Source organism: Coenobita brevimanus, chromosome 6 (genome assembly GCF_032717465.1).
Source record: "Coenobita brevimanus isolate Jiangsu-jjx chromosome 6, ASM3271746v2, whole genome shotgun sequence".
NCBI classification, from domain to species: Eukaryota; Metazoa; Arthropoda; class Malacostraca; order Decapoda; family Coenobitidae; genus Coenobita; species Coenobita brevimanus.
In genome coordinates, this window is record NC_136959.1 from 1934529 (window position 1) to 1951514 (window position 16986).

General features: G+C 41.5%; 1 protein-coding gene across 1 annotated transcript in view; it reads left to right on the forward strand.

Annotated features, from left to right (window-relative positions):
* The first annotated feature begins 3690 nt into the window (after nt 1–3690).
* The window catches only part of LOC145402541 (V-type proton ATPase 21 kDa proteolipid subunit c''-like), a 60563-nt gene continuing 47267 nt past the window's right edge, over nt 3691–16986 (forward strand). Inside the window, exons 1-3 of the mRNA XM_080274547.1 lie at nt 3691–3760; nt 4697–4829; nt 6023–6170. Coding sequence (XP_080130673.1) covers nt 3691–3760; nt 4697–4829; nt 6023–6170 — 351 coding nt within the window. The remainder of the gene's footprint in view (nt 3761–4696; nt 4830–6022; nt 6171–16986) is intronic.

Sequence of the window (16986 nt, forward strand, 5' to 3'; positions counted from 1 at the left end):
AACTACCGACCAGCATCACTAACCAGTGTTGTAAGGAAGGTACGGTATTAGAAAAGCTTATAAGAAAAGCTTGGGTAAATCATCTAGAAGAACACAATATAACAGAAAGACAGTTTGGTTTCAGAAAAGGAAAATCATGTGTTACTAATCTGTTGAGCTACTGTGACAGAATAATAGACACATTTACAGGAAAGAGAAGGATGGGTGGACAGTATCTACGGTATTTAGATTTCAAGAAAGCATTTGACACAGTACGTGGCACACCAAAGACTTAATATGGAAACTGTACCATCAAGGAGGAATTCGAGGCAAACTGTATTGTTGGATGCAAGATTTTCTCATAAAAAGAGAAATGAGAACAGTACTAAGGGGAAATTACTCATCATGGAAAGAAGTGACTACTGGAGTACCACAGGGCTCAGTGCTGGCACCAATCATGTTTTTAGTGTATATAAATGATACAGACTAACACTGGATATGATATCTATCTAAATATGTTTACGGATGATGCAAAAATACAAAGGAGAATTATTAACACAGACTCCTGTAAAGAGCTACAAGAAGAATTAAATAAACTTCATGAATGGAGTAATACATGGCAAATGGAATTCAATATGGACAAGTGTCATGTAATCAAGTTTGGTAAAAGTGGAAAAAGACCTGATTGGGATTATAAGTTAGGAAATTAAACCCTACACACATCACAAAGAGAGAAGGACCTAGGTGTGATTATCAATAACAGACTATCTCCGGCTGCCCACATCAGTGAGAAGGTAAGGAACATGTATACACTGGTTGCAAATATGAGAATAGCATTCGCATACATAAATGAAGACATGCTAAAAAAGATAATAACATCATTCATCAGGCCAACCCTGGAGTATGCATCAGCAGCCTGGAGTCCTCATCTCAAAAAACACATAGACAAGATTGAAAAAGTTCCAAGGGCCGCTACAAGATGGGTACCAAGCTTAAGGGACCTAAGCTACGAAGAAAGACTAAATAAACTGAATCTACCAACACTACAGGAGAGAAAGAAAAGAGGTGACATGATAATGCTATATAAGTGCATATCAGGAAAGGAGAAAATAGATATAAATGATTGCTTAACATATGGAGAAGCATCAGCAAGAGGACACCGCAAAAAACTGCATAAGAAGAGAGGTGATAAAGACGTAAGGAAATTCAGTTTCCCAAACAGAGCAATTGATCAATGGAATGCACTACCGAATGAAATGGTGTGTGCCAAAACAATTCACAAATTTAAGGATATGTACGATAAGTATGGTCTAAGACACGGGATAGTACGAGCTTGACTCATTCCTGTAAAGATACAATTAGGTAAGAACAATTAGGTAAGGTAAGAACACACACACTCGCTGGCTCAGTGGTAGCGTTCTCGCTTGCCATTTGGTAGACGGGAGTTCGCGCCCCACTCAGGTTGCAAAAAGTTTCACTGACGAAGTGGGTGGTTACTGTTCCCCTTGAGCAAGGGGACGGGTGTGTGCATGTGTGAAGGTCACAGCCTTGCCCTTAGATCGGACTATATGAGCTCTCAGCTCCCTTCCGGGAGGGTAATAGCTGACGATCACGACCATCAACTGATCCTGACCGACCCGGTGAATTACACATACACACACACACAGAAGACATAATAGTGAGAGGGCATATAATAATTACAAACAGGCAAGAAACGATTATACAAGAATAAGGAGGGAAGCCCAAAAACAGTTTGAGGAGGATATCATAAATAAAAGTAGTGATCAACCGAAGCTATTTTACAGCTACATCAGAAGCAGAACCAAGGTAAAAGATAAAATACAATCCATTACAGACAAGGGAATCACCTATACACAAGAGAAGGATATTTTTGAAGCACTAAACAAGAATTTCCAATCAGTTTTTACAGAGGAAGAAAAAAATTAGAGGAATTATGTGGAACATGCATGCCCATATATACTACCAGATATACAAATATCAGAAAAAGTAATACAGGAGGAGCTAAGGAAATTAGACAAGGGAAAAGCAAATGGTCCTGATGAAATTTCATTTTGGGTGCTAAGCGAATGTGCAGAGGAGTTAGGTAAACCATTATTTTTAATTTTCAAGAAATCCTTGAATCAAGGTAAACTACCTGATATTTGGAAGAAAGCAAACATCGTTCCCTTATTCAAGAAAGGGAATAGACAAAATCCACTCAACTACCGACCAGTATCACTAACCAGTGTTGTAAGGAAGGTATTAGAAAAGCTTATAAGAAAAGCTTGGGTAAATCATCTAGAAGAACACAATATGATAACAGAAAGACAGTTTGGTTTCAGAAAAGGAAAATCATGTGTTACTAATCTGTTGAGCTACTGTGACAGAATAATAGATACATTACAGGAAAGAGAAGGATGGGTGGACAGTATCTACGGTATTTAGATTTCAAGAAAGCATTTGACACAGTACCACACCAAAGACTTAATATGGAAACTGTACCATCAAGGAGGAATTCGAGGCAAACTGTATTGTTGGATGCAAGTTTTTCTCATAAAAAGAGAAATGAGAACAGTACTAAGGGGAAATTACTCATCATGGAAAGAAGTGACTACTGGAGTACCACAGTGCTCAGTGCTGGCACCAATCATGTTTTTAGTGTATATAAATGATACAGACTAACACTGGATATGAAATCTATCTAATATGTTTACGGATGATGCAAAAATACAATGGAGAATTATTAACACAGACTCCTGTAAAGAGCTACAAGAAGAATTAAATAAACTTCATGAATGGAGTAATACATGGCAAATGGAATTCAATGTGGACAAGTGTCATGAAATCAAGCTTGGTAAAAGTGGAAAAAGACCTGATTGGGATTATAAGTTAGGAAATAAAACCCTACACACATCTCAAAGAGAGAAGGACCTAGGTGTGATTATCAATAACAGACTATCTCCGGCTGCCCACATCAGTGAGAAGGTAAGGAACACGTATACACTGGTTGCAAATATGAGAATAGCATTCACATACATAAATGAAGACATGCTAAAAAAGATAATAACATCATTCATCAGGCCAACCCTGGAGTATGCATCATTAGTCTGGAGTCCTCATCTCAAAAAACACATAGACAAGATTGAAAAAGTTCAAAGGGCCGTTACAAGATGGATACCAAGCTTGAGGGATCTAAGTTACAAAGAAAGACTTAATAAACTGAATCTTCCAATACTACAGGACAGAAGGAAAAGAGATGACATGATTATGCTATATAAATGCATATCAGGGAAGGAGAAAATAGACATAAATGATTACTTAACCTATGGGGAAGCATCAGCAAGAGGACACTGCAAAAAAACTGCATAAGGAGAGGTGGTAAAGACGTAAGGAAATTTAGTTTCCCAAATAGAGCAATTGATCAGTGGAATGCACTACCGAATGAAATAGTGTGCCAAAAAATTCACAAATTTAAGGATATGTACGAGCTTGACTCATTCCTGTAAAGATACAATTAGGTAAGAACAATTAGGTAAGGTAAGAACACACACACACGAAGACTCTCTCTCAAGACATCATAGTGTACTGAATTAAGAGGCTAATAACAGTAATTAATCCGTACAGGTATATATGTATTTTATCTATCTACGTATCAGTTTAACTGGATCTATTTATTTATATATTTATTTTTCAGTGGAATGACCCGCAGGCATGAGATACGTTTTCAGGATTTTGCGCAACTTCAGTTTCATCCTCATCCTACTGCTTCTGATGGCAATCGGTGAGTTGGGTTTGGGTATTTAGTAAACAGCTGTTCCTTAGCTATTTATTCAGTACATAACACCTCAGTATCCTTGTAGCATCATCATCTGTGGTTTAATTTATCCTCTTCCATCTGCGGCTTTTGATATTGCCTTAACACTTCTTCTGTAGCCATTCTTTCACCAGATCATACCTGGTTATCCTTAAGCGGCAGTTCTAAAGACATCTCAGTACTGGTACTACTACTACTACTACTACTACTACTAATAATAATAATAATACAGTTCAAGTGGTGGGAGTTCGCAAACCTATTGTCATATTCACAAAACTTTGTGACTAGTTTGCGTATGCTTATTTTTTACTTTCACTATTACGAGTGCCACACACTTCATAAAGAAACCACCGAAAAACAGAGCAAGGAATAAACCAAAATGAAAGCTATGTAAACTTTATGTATCGTGGAAATTTGACAAAAATCGTTTATAACTACAACCCATAAACATCCAGTATCCGCCCACAATACAATTGATTTGATTTGAAATATTGTTGTAAATGTATACTTGTTGCCTCTCTTCCTCTCGTCACGCGATTTTTTTTTTTCTTTTCATCTGGTTTGAGTGTCAAAATACATCCTGGAGATGCTGGGCTATGAATTTCTGTCCTGGTACATCCTAAACTGCAATGTAAGTTCCTGTGAGGGAGATGGATGTGCAGCAACCTCTAAAAATTCCTCGTGACGTGATGTATCCGAGCGATTTTGGCGTGGATGGAAGGCTGGTTGATGGTGTTCGTTTGTCATAATGTGTTCTGGTGATGTTAAGCCCTGAATGTCTGCCTTGAAACATCAGAAGTGTAAGTAGTAGGAGTAGTAGTAGTAGCAAATAATGACGATGATGATCACGATGCAAGTAGTGGTACAATAGTAAATGATAGTGATGATTATGATCTCTTACAGGGCTGGGCTACACCTTAACCGGGCAGGGTGGTAGGCTGGATGTAGGATGGCTGCTAACACGACTATCGCCGCACTTTTGGGCAGCACTTGGCATTGGTCTGTCTGTCGGCCTCGCTGGGCTGGGGGTTTCTGTGTGAGTAGGGAGGGAATCTGTATATCTGTCAATTTACCTGTCTAACTTTATTTATGTATATTTATCAGTCTGGCTGTCCATCTACTCGCACCACACTTTTGCGCTGCTCACGACAATCCTCTGTCAATCAGTTTGTCAGTCAGTCTTCTGTGTATCTGTCTGTCTGTCAGTCTGGCAGTCTGCCTGTCTGTCTGTCTGCCTATCTACATGTCTGTATATGTGTCTGTGTATTCATCTATCAGTCTATATATCAGTCAGTCTGTGTATTACCCGTCGATCTTTGTCTACCCACTTACGTGTCTGTCTGTCTGTCTGTCATTCTATCTTGTGTCTCTATCAGGACTGTCACCACACTTGGGCCACCCTTGCAACATGTGATACGTTTATCTGTAGGATTTGGTACAACACAAATCTTGAAAAACAGCTTGGGACATCAAGTGATAATTTGAGTTGTATGACAGTGGTGTATTTCACAACATATGTCTGTCTACCTGTCTGTCTATTGCCAGATGCCTTTAATCCTGCGAGGGGTGGTCATATACAGATCACCTGCACGTTTACCTGTCTTGTCATTTGGCTGCCCTCCCTCCAGCTCATACATTCCTCCTCTCATGTACCTCCACTCCATGTCTCCATCTCATCCATGGTCTCCCCCTCTTTCTCTTCTCCCCCTCCACTTCACTCACATACACTGTTTTAGTCACAGTATAGTGTTAAGCTGCTGCTACAACTTAGCATTCAGAATGGAGAGATAGCAGTATTAGGCCAAGTTAGAGTGAGAAGAATATAACACCATATTGTAGTGATAATCTATTGCTATAGCTTAGCTTTCAGGATGGAGAGATAGCAATTTTAGGCCAAGTTAGAGTGCAAAGAGTATACAGTACATAGCCTAGCAGTGTAACTAACCTAATCTAACTCCACAGAGGGATGTACTTGACTAGCATTAGCAATTTCAGGTTAAGTTAGAGTGACAATCTACCCAACACAGTAACAAGCCTAAGTAACTCCACAGAGGGATGTACTTGACTAGCATTAGCAATTTCAGGTTAAGTTAGAGTGACAGTCTACCCAACACAGTAACAAACCTAAGTAACTCCACAGAGGGGTGTACTTGACTAGCATTAGCAAGTTCAGGTTAAGTTAGAGTGACAGTCTACCCAACACAGTAACAAACCTAAGTAACTCCACAGAGGGATGTTCGTGACCGGTGTCAGCATCCTGGGGGTAAGCGTGAAAAAGCCAAACGCTGGTAGCTGGAGTCTTATTTCCATCCTTCTGTGTGAGGCATTTGCTGTGTATGGACTCATCACTGCCGTTGTACTAGGAGACATGCTCAAGGTATGTCATATTTGAACTTGGAGAAAATAAGAGACTGTAGTATGTGGGTGAGTTTTGTTATGCTAGCAAGAAGGAAGCAAAGGCCAAAAGCCCGCAAATTGTTCTTTCTGAGAAAAAAAAAAAAAAAAAAAAAAAGACGAGGGAGCCAAATTCAAGCTCCGATCATTTCGAGATGCCTGGACACTGTATTTGAAAGACTGGAGATCATAGCTAGCCGGAAATACAGACAGAGGGAGATAGTTCCAGGGTTTACCTATTGCATAAATGAAGGACTGGGAGTAACTCTTGAATTAGAGAGTTGGACTGAAAAGGGATGAGAGTTTGCTGCTAGACGGGTGCTACGCCCCATCCTGCAGGTGGAGGGATGCAAGCAGACAGTGCAGAGGAGCAGTTACCATTAAAGTAGCGATAGAAAAGCGATAAAGATGTAACAGTGCGGCGAAGAGACAGAGGTTGAAGGGAGCCAATAAGAGGAGGAGAGTTAATGAGATGTAAAAGCCTTTGACTCCACCCTATTGAGAAGAGCTGTATGTGGGGAGCCTCCCCACACATAAGAGTTGTATTCTACACAGGGGAGGATAAAACCCGTGTATAAAGTCAACAACTGTGCAGGGGTAAAGAAGGAATGAAGTCGGCTTAGCACACCTTATCTCTTGGGAGCAGATTTTACAAGATATGTAATATGATCTTTCCAAGTCAAGTCCCGAGTGAATGAAACCCCAAGCATGTTCAAGGATGATGCAGGATTAAGGTGAATATTATTAAACATTAGTGGGTACTCCTGTGGAAGATATTGTCGGGTTGATAGGTGTAAGAACTGAGTCTTCAGTTGCCCCCCTTCCTCCCTCCATTCGTCTCTGTTTCTCTCTCTTCCAGCTTCTTTCTCCATCCATACCTCCTATCTCGCCTTCAAATCAAGATCATATGAAAGCAGGGAGGCAGGAAGGGATGGAAGGGAACATGAGAGGGAGGAGATGAGATGAAGAGGAAGGGAGAGGAAAGGATATAAGATGGGTATGAAAGAAAAGTATTAAATAAGGGCGAACATCTGATGCAAATACAAAGGTACAGAGAGAAAGCAGTCAGAAGAGAACCAATTAAAATTACAAGTGCATAGGTAGAACACCAAACAAGAAATAGACAAAAAGAAAGAGTTGAAGGAGGAATTGTTGAGAGAAATGGAGAAAGAAAGGAACTAAGGGGAAGAACCCATTACATTGAGGTATGATAAGCTGGTAGATAGATGGATGATGAGAGAGAGAGAGAGAGAGAGAATTCCGTAAAAGTGCGGTACGTCACCTTCCTAACGACATAAATTTCTTAAATCCTATCTGCTGAACGAGGGTATGTGCGGGGACCCGGTCTCTTCATTCTCCCTCCTTTCACAGTGTTGATAATTTAGCACACGCACAACTCACATTACTGCTTACTGGTATATACTGTACCATTATACCGGTGTATATATACAGTATACAGGTATATATATATATATATATATATATATATATATATATATATATATATATATATATATATATATATTGTGGTAGGTGGGGGCGCTCACCATCCACTCACTCGATGTAGTGCTGCTCTCGGGTGTCTGCCCTTTCCTCTCCGTCCTTCTTTCCTTCTGTTCTCGTCTGTCTCCTTCCTTCATTCTTTCCTTGTCCATCTGCCTACGGGTGACTTTACACTCCCTCTTCTGTCTTTCTTTTCTTCATTCTTTCCACTTCTTTCAGCCTGTGGGTGACTCTACACTGAGTGACAAGCCAAATGGTTTCCTGTGCACCAGGAAACCATTTACTACGCTGGGTGGTAACCATATAATCAAATTTTGGCGCCTGGTGGTTTAGTGGGTAATTATTGCGCTCCAGTCGGATTGAGCTGGTGAAGGTTGATATCCAAGGGGTGGTTGGGGTTGATTGCTCATGTAATGCCACTCGGGGATGAGTGAGGCTGGTCACTCTCATCTTAACCCGCCGCATCCCGGAGACGTGAATTCACGTACTCACATGATGTGCACTCATATCCCGGAGACATGAATTAATGCGGCAACATTGCAAGGTCCCTAATTTGCACAATTTTCAATTTTTGCGAGTGATTTCGCGAGTGATTTTTGGCATGTATAAACGGGACACCTTCCTCTATTCCTCTACAAGATGCCAAGCAGGGACAATGCCTTACACCGCATAACCTCTCCCCCCCCCTGCACGCCATTGTCTCGGCAATTCACCTGTTACCAGTGACCTGGCCAATAAAGACATTCAGGGCCAGAGTGATTCCCCAATCGATGACATTGTGGAGGACAAAGTTTACATAGCATTAGAGGAAGAAACAGTCAGAAATGATGATCAGGTAATGTGGGAAAAAAAGGTCATGAATGGTGATGAGTTAGTGAGTGAAACAATGCTTATAATGCCTATATTACTGTTTGAAAACCAATATACTCTTGTACTACATATAAATTCGTACCAAGTAAATAAATACTGTTTATGAGTGGATAAAATAGTTACCCTTCCATAGAACTCGTTTTCTTTGGTGCCAGCCTGTTAGAAAACCCAGTCAGGTAAGGAGGTACTCGTACCTAGATCGAGTATTTTAAACCTCAGGTGAGCGATTTCTCTATGAATTTTCGATGTTTCTCACCAAAGCGGATGTATGAGCCAAAAAAAAAAAAAAGGTCCAAAAATGTCGGGACTGGGGCGTACCACTGCCCAGAAAACGTCAGGATGGGGCAGGTTGAATGTCGGGACCAACTGCCTAGCCCCGGGCTCCTACGCTCCTCATGGGGCAATGTAGGTTTGGATGATGGATGTATATATATATATATATGTGTGTGTGTGTGTATTATATATATATATATATATATATATATATATACTATACACACACGCATAGATAGATAGATAGATAGATAGATATAGATATATACACACACAAGTAATATGTTATACGAGGGCAACCCAAAAATTCTCGGATTTTTTTTTTTTTTAAACAACAGAGGAAGGAAAAACACATGAAAATATATAATCCATACACCAGATAGCTGGCGTCCTCCATTTATAAAGTATCTGTAACAGTTCGACTTGAACAGCTGTAGGTTGAAGTTTGGGGGGAAACAACTCAGTGGAAGCGAGTTCCAGAGAGATACAGTTCGGGGAATAAAAGAGTTCTGATAGGCAGAAGTTCTGCAATATGGCTGTGTGACATTCCAATAATGAGCACTACCAGATGCCCATGTAGCACGAGGGAAGGCAGGGAGAGGTGGCAAAATGGACGCAACTTCGTCTGAGGATTTCCCATAAAAGTATCCGTAAAATAAAGGAGGCAACATTCCTTGTTACTTGTAGGGGAGGTAGTTTATTTATAGTAGCAGGGTTATTAATAACTCAACAGCATTGTTCTGAATTTTTGTCTAGTTGTTTAGTGCAACCTCTCCACATCCATTCTACACGGGTGAGCAATATACAAGCTGAGAGCGCACATGACTCTCATGAATTACACTAGCTAACTGCTTGCCAGTGAAGAAGTTACGGACTTTGTACAATAATACAAAAATCTTTGAATTGGTTTTAACAAGTGATCGGACTTGAGAGCTCCAGCTAAGGGCACTGTTAAGTGAAACATGGGAATTTCAATGCTCTTGGAGATTGGCATATTAGTAATATTGAAGGTAAATACAAAACTGGCAGTATCTGTCTATTAATAAACTGTACACATTTGGTCTTACTAGCATTAAACGAGACAAGGTTATTTTGTCCCCATCCAGTGATCTTAGGTAAGTCTTGATTTATGAAGATTGCTGTACTGAGTTGAGAGTTAAAGATATTAAATTTGTCTGGATGTTTGAGTGTGAATGAACTGTGAAGTGTTGAGTCATCTGCATTTGAATGGATGGGGTTGTGGGTGACAGATAAGAGATTATAAATATGAACCAGGAATAGGGTTGCTGCCAGAACTGATCCTTGAGGCACGCTGGCATTGATTGAGTGGAAATTGGAATATATATCATCTACTTTTACTCTTATTTTTCTGTCGCCGAGATATGAGGAAAGCAGAGGAACAAAAGATATTAGTCCATAGCAAGGGAGTTTGAACAGCAGGGAACGGTGCCACACTCTGTCAGAAGCTTTAGAAATATCAAGGGCTACTACATGAGTTTCTCCATGCTGGTCATTTGATTGATGGATCATATGAGTCAGGAGATTATGTCAATGATGGATCTTTCGTGGCAAAGTCCATATTGTGCATCACTAATTAAGTTGTTGGATTGAAAGTGTTAATGCTTATTAATTAAAATTTCAAATACTTTACCAAGAGATGTGACAGCTATTGATGTGTAATCAGAAGGGTCAGATGAACTTTCTTGCTTTGGAACTGGGTGGATATTGGCTTCTTTCCATGAATTAGGGAGTGAAGAAATACATATGCATAGTCGGAATAATTTAGCTAGAACAGAGGCAAGTTCTGGGGAACACTTTTTCAAAGCAATTGGAGGAATTCCATGGCTTGGAGCTTGGTTGGTAAATTGTCTAGGATGGATTTTACATACGGTATCTAGTCTGTATTTCAAGTGGAACAATTTTGGAAGAGTCAGGTTCTAGTACTGGGATGTTCTGTCTGACTTCCTCAACGGTAGAAGTTCAGGCAAATGTACTGGCAAAGATATTGGCTTTCCCATGCGGGTCATCTGTAATGTTGCCATCTGCAGATTTTACTGAGGGATTGGATGATGGCTTGTTAAAGTTATTATTGAAAGAAATGAGAGCTGACCATATATTCTTTTGTCATTAGGGTTGTTATAGCTTTGACGGATGATTTTGAAGAAAGTTTGATTTAGCAAGATTTATTACAGTTTTTGCATGGTTTCTCGCAATTTTAAATTGACAGTGATTCAGATGTTTTTTGTTTTAAGTAGGAATGTGTGTGTGTGTGTGTGTGTGTGTGTGTGTGTGTGTGTGTGTGTATATATATATATATATATATATATATATATATATATATAAAATGGACAGGTACTTTGGTGGCAACCATATCCTGTTCACTGATAATTATTACACAGCACCAAGTCTTGCAAAGTACCTGCAAGAAAACAAAATTGGATTGTCTGGCACTGTCCGTGCAAAGAGGAAGCATTGGCCATCCTTTCCCAAGGGCATCGTGAAGGGGAGTGCAAGACCTTGAAAACAAGTAAACTCCTCGCTATTCACTGGCATGATAAGAGAAGGGTAAATGTCCTCTCCACAGTCCATGAAGGTAGGTTGATCGACACAGGCAAGGTCGATAGGAGAACGAGGCAGCCAGTCTTCAAGCCTGATACCATTATCGACTATAACATGAACGTGACTTGTCGATAAATCTGATATGCAGTTCAGCACCATCGACTGTCTGAGGAGGTGCTGTAAGTGGTATAAGAAGGCATTCTTATATGTTCTGGACATCTGTGTACTGAATGCCTTCATTCTGTGCAAGAAAGTTACACAGACCAGCACATCCCTCAGACAGTTTGAGAAGGATGCAGTTTACGGCATGGCCTCCTGGAGAGATATGGCCAAGTAATGCCTTCTGTGAAACGGAGGGACAATGTGCAGGAACTGCCTGACTGGCTGCAGGGCAGGAACCACCTCAGTAGGCATTACATGGAAGCACTCCTCCAACACCTGCAGGCAAAGAAGCCTTCCAGCATTGCCTTGTTTGTGTCCATTCATCGCGCCGATCACAGCAACACCATATGATGAGGTGGTGGTAAGCTGAATGTTAGGTGGCACTATGCACTAATTGTTTCTTTGGTTTTCACTCAAAGACCAAGTGGTAGAAGTCTGGGTATTATGCATAAGTTAGTTTAGTACATGCCGGTATGTTGTTTTACGTGTAATTTGAAAAAATGATTTTACTACTCTGTGCATATTTATGTGGATAATGGAAGCAGAAAGCTTGTTACAAGATAAAGTCGTTGCCTTATTTTATATTGAAAGTATTTGTGTTTAAACATTTTGCTTATGATGAAAAAGTACAAATCACAGGAAAGAAAAAAGCCATAGTGGTAAGTACAGTATTTCGGATTATGGGCAGTACTTAAATTAGTACTTTGTTCACAATATTTTTTTTTAGGTTTTTTGTATTAGTAGTTATAGTGGTAGTAGTAGTGGAAGTATGTGTAGTAGGTTTGGTGGTAATAGTAGTAGTTGTAGTAGTGGTAGTTGTAGTAATAGTAGTAGTTTTAATAATGGTAGTTATAGTAGTTGTAGTGGTAGTTGTCGGATTTTATAGTAGTTGTAGTAGTAGTAGTTGTATTACTGGTAGTTGCAGTATTAGTAGTAGTTGTGGTAGTGGTAGTTGTAGTAGTTGTAGTAATAATAGTATTATTTGCAGTAGTTGTAATACCCAGACTTCTAGTCATGCTGCGGTGCAAGAATCAAGCGACAATGCAAGCCAAACATACATCTCCATGTGTGTGTTTGTGTGTGCATGTGTGTGTGTGTGTGTGTGTGTGTGTGTGTGTGTGTGTGTGTGTGTGTGTGTGTGTGTGTGTGAGAGAGAGAGAGAGAGAGAGAGTCTGTCTGTAAGAAGGGATGGTGGTGAGGCAAGCAGGCAGCCAGCCTCAAGGTTGTTGCTATGGTTACCGGCCTCCCAGCAGCAAGTATTACTATCTATCTATCTATATACCTAGGCTGCTTCCCCCAAGGAAAGGGAGGTAGCCGAGACAGGACGACACACTCCCCATTTACTCATCCATTCAAACACATTCATTCGCATCTTAGCCCCAAGGGGAGAACGGACAGATCCTCACCGCACCACACCGCACAAGGGTCAACTGCGCAATGCAATCAGTGACATCCGCAGCAGGGTCCGACAGCAGAGCTGGTTTACCCCTGCCACATCATAACAGACCCATCCCCTTACCCGCACCTGATCTGACTAGCTGATCAGACCAAATGCGGGAGAATATCCCCTCAGGGCTGCGTCATCACTTATTCATTCACAATTTCCCTCCATTTATTTCTGTCACGCACAGCCACTCTTCCTTGCTCAACAGACATCCCTCTCGCATCCAGTGCTCTCTTCACACTGTCCATCCATCCTATTCGTGGTCTTCCTCTCAGCCTTACACCTCTCGCTTTAGATCTAGTTATCTTTTTCACCAATCGCTCATTATCCATTCTCTCCATATGCCCAGACCATCGCAACACCCTCTGCTCAACTCTACCAGCCATCTCCCGAACAACTCCAGTTCTCCTTCGCACTTCATCATTTCGCACTCGATCCATACGCGTCACTCCACACCTACTCCTCAGACACCTCATCTCCATTACATTCAAACTTTTCCTCTCTGCTACACCCATATTCCATGTTTCAGCCCCATATAATGCAGTCGGTACCACAACACCCTCATACTTCGTACAACCTTCTCTTTACATCCATTCTAAGTGAACGACATCTAAACACTTTTTTCATTCCTCCCAGCACCTTTCCTACTTCATTTATTCTAAACTTCACTTCTGCATCTATTCTTCCATCCACAGCAACATGTGACCCATGATATTTAAAACACTCTACCTCCTCAAGCAACTCGCCATTCAAACCTATATTCACTCCCCTACCATCTACCAACCTCGTACACTTCATCACTTTACTCTTATTCTCATTTACTTTCAATTTCCTCCTTCCACACACCCTTCCAAACTCTTCTACCAACTTTTTTTTTTTTTTTATGCGAGGAAGAAGGAACCAAAGGCCATGAGCCCGCAGTAACAGTTCCCTCCAAGAGAAAAACAAAATACAATAGAGAGCCAAATTCAAGATCCGATCATTTTGAGATGCCTGGACACACTACGTTTGAAAGACTGGAGATCATAGGCAGCAGGAAATACAGACAGAGGGAGACAGTTCCAGAGCTGACCTGTTGCATAAATGAAAGACTGGGAGTAACGGTTAACTCTTGCATTAGAGAGTTGGACAGAAAAGGGATGAGAGTTTGCTGCCAGACGGGTGCTATGCGCCCGTCGTAGAGGTGGAGGAATGCAAGCAGACAGTTCAGAGGAGCAGTGACCATTAAAGTAGCGATAGAAAAGAGATAAAGATGCAACAGTGCGGCGAAGAGACAGAGGTTGAAGGGAGTCAGTAAGAGGAGGAGAGTTAATGAGACGAAAAGCCTTTGCCTCCACCCTATTGAGAAGAGCTGTATGTGGGGAGCCTCCCACACGTGAGAGTTGTACTCACACAGGGGCGGATAAAACCCCTGTATAGAGTCAACAATTGTGCAGGGGTAAAGAAAGAGCGGAGTTGGCTTAGCACACCCAATCTCTTGGAAGCAGATTTTACAAGAGATGTAATATGATCTTTCCAAGATAAGTCCCGAGTAAATGAAACCCCAAGCATGTTCAAGGATGATGCAGGATTAAGCTGAATATTATTAAACATTAGTGGGTATACCTGTGGAAGATTTTGTCGGGTTGATAGGTGTAAGAACTGAGTCTTAGATGCATTAAAGACAACCATATTATTTTTACCCCAGTCAGAGATACGAGCCAAGTCAGACATTAGGTGTGCCATAGCCTCATCCCTTGTTTCTTGAAGTAACTGTTGAGATGGGCGTTGCGGGAACCGAATGGAAAGGTGAAGGGTGGAGTCATCAGCGTATGAGTGGATAGGGTTAGATGTACAGCTTAGAAGATCATTGATGAATAAAAGGAAGAGAGTTGGTGATAGGACAGAGCCCTGAGGAACACCATAGTTGATAGATCTAGGAGAAGAACGATGGTCATCTACAACAGCGGCTATAGAACGACCAGAAAGGAAGCTAGCGATTAAGGCACAGATAGAAGGATAGAAACCGTAGGAGGGCAGTTTGGAAATTAAAGATTTATGCCAGACTCGATCGAAAGCCTTTGAGATGTCAAGTGCAATGGCAAAGCTTTCGCCAAAGTCCCGAAAGGAGGATGACCAGGAGTCTGAAATGTAGGTGAGAAGATCGCCAGTGGAGCGTCCCTGACGGAACCCATACTGACGATCGGAAAGAAGGTTGTGATAGGAAAGATGCCTTAAAATTTTTCTATTAAGAATCGACTCGAAAACTTTTGAAATACAGGACGTTAAAGCAATTTGACGATAGTTGGAGGGTTGGGAGTGGTCACCCTTCTTTGGGACTGGCTGAATGAGAGCAAACTTCCAGCAAGAAGGAAAGGTACAAGTTGACAGACAAAGGCGAAATAGTTTGCCTAGGCAGGGTGTAAGCACAGAAGCACAGTTCTTGAGAACAACAGGAGGGACCCCATCAGGCCCATATGCCTTGTTAATACTGAGGCCAGTGATGGCAGAAAATACATCAACTGAAGAAATTTTAATGTCAGCCATGAGGAAGTCAGAGGGGGGAAGTGATGGAGGAACAGCACCAGAATCGTCTAAGGTGGAATTGGAGGAGAAAGTTCAGGCGAAGAGATCTGCTTTATCAGTAGAAGAAATAGCTACAGAACCATCAGAGTAGAAAAGAGGAGGGAAGGATGATGAGGTAAAGTTGTTAGAAAGATTTTTGGAAAGGTGCCAGAAGGAGCAGGAAGAATTCGAGTTGGAGAGTTGAGAGCATTTAGTATGGATGAAATTATTTTTAGTAGAGCGAAGAACAGACTTAGCACGATTCCGGGCAGAAACATAAAGATTATGTGATTCAGGGGTGGGTTGGCTCCGGTACCTTTTGTAGGCCTTCTCCTTGTTGCGGACAGCATTAGAACAAGCGTGATTAAACCAAGGCTTTCTTGCGTTAGTCAAAGGATATGAGAAAGGAATGTATGCTTCCATGCCCGAGAGAATAACCTCTGTAATGCGCAAGGCACACTCAGATGGCTCACGGCCATGGAAGCAATAATCATTCCAGGGAAAATCAAAGAAGTACTGCCTGAGGGCCTCCCAGTCCGCAGCTCCAAAATGCCACAGACGACGTTTCCCTGGAGGGTCCACAGGCCGTACCGGAGTGATAGGACAGGTTAAGGTAATAAGGTTGTGATCGGAGGAGCCCAATGGAGAGAAAAGATTAACAGAGTAAGCAGAAGGATTAGTTGTGAGGAAGAGGTCAAGTATGTTGGAGCTCTCTCCAAGGCGGTCAGGGATACGGGTAGGGTGCTGTACAAGCTGCTCTAGGTCATTAAGGATAGAAAAGATGTAGGCTTGTTCACCAGGTGGATCAGTGAAAGGAGAGGAGAGCCAAAGGTAGGAACATTGAAATCTCCAAGAATGGAGATTTCAGGGAAAGGAGAAATAGACAGAATGTGTTCCATCGTAGAAGTAAGATAGTCGAAGAATTTTGGATAGTCAGTAGAATTAGGGGATAAGTAAACAGCACAGATATATTTAGTCAGAGAATGACAGGAAAACCGAAGCCAGAGTGTGGAGAATTCAGAAGAATCAAGTTCAGGAACACGAGAGCAAGATAAGTCGTTGCGTATGTATACACAACAGCCACCTTTGGCTTTGAAATGAGTATAGAGAAAGTAGGAGGATACAGAAAAGGGTTTGCTGTCAGTTGCCTCAGACAGCTGAGTCTCCGTTAGAAAAAGGTGAGGTTTAGAGGAGGAGAGGTGGTGCTCAACAGACCGAAAGTTAGATGAAAGGCCGCAAATGTTGCAGAAATGAAGAAGAAGAGAGTCAGACAGTGGTTCCAGGCACCTCGAGTCGTCACCGGGAGAGGGGCAGATGGCGGGGGCATTTATGGTCCCCCACCCCTGGGGACTCCGAGGCTGGGTGAATTGACGCCATTTTTGGTGAATTTTGAATAGGAAGTGTAGTGTGTACTGTGCATGTAGTTTGGTGAAGATAGTTAGAG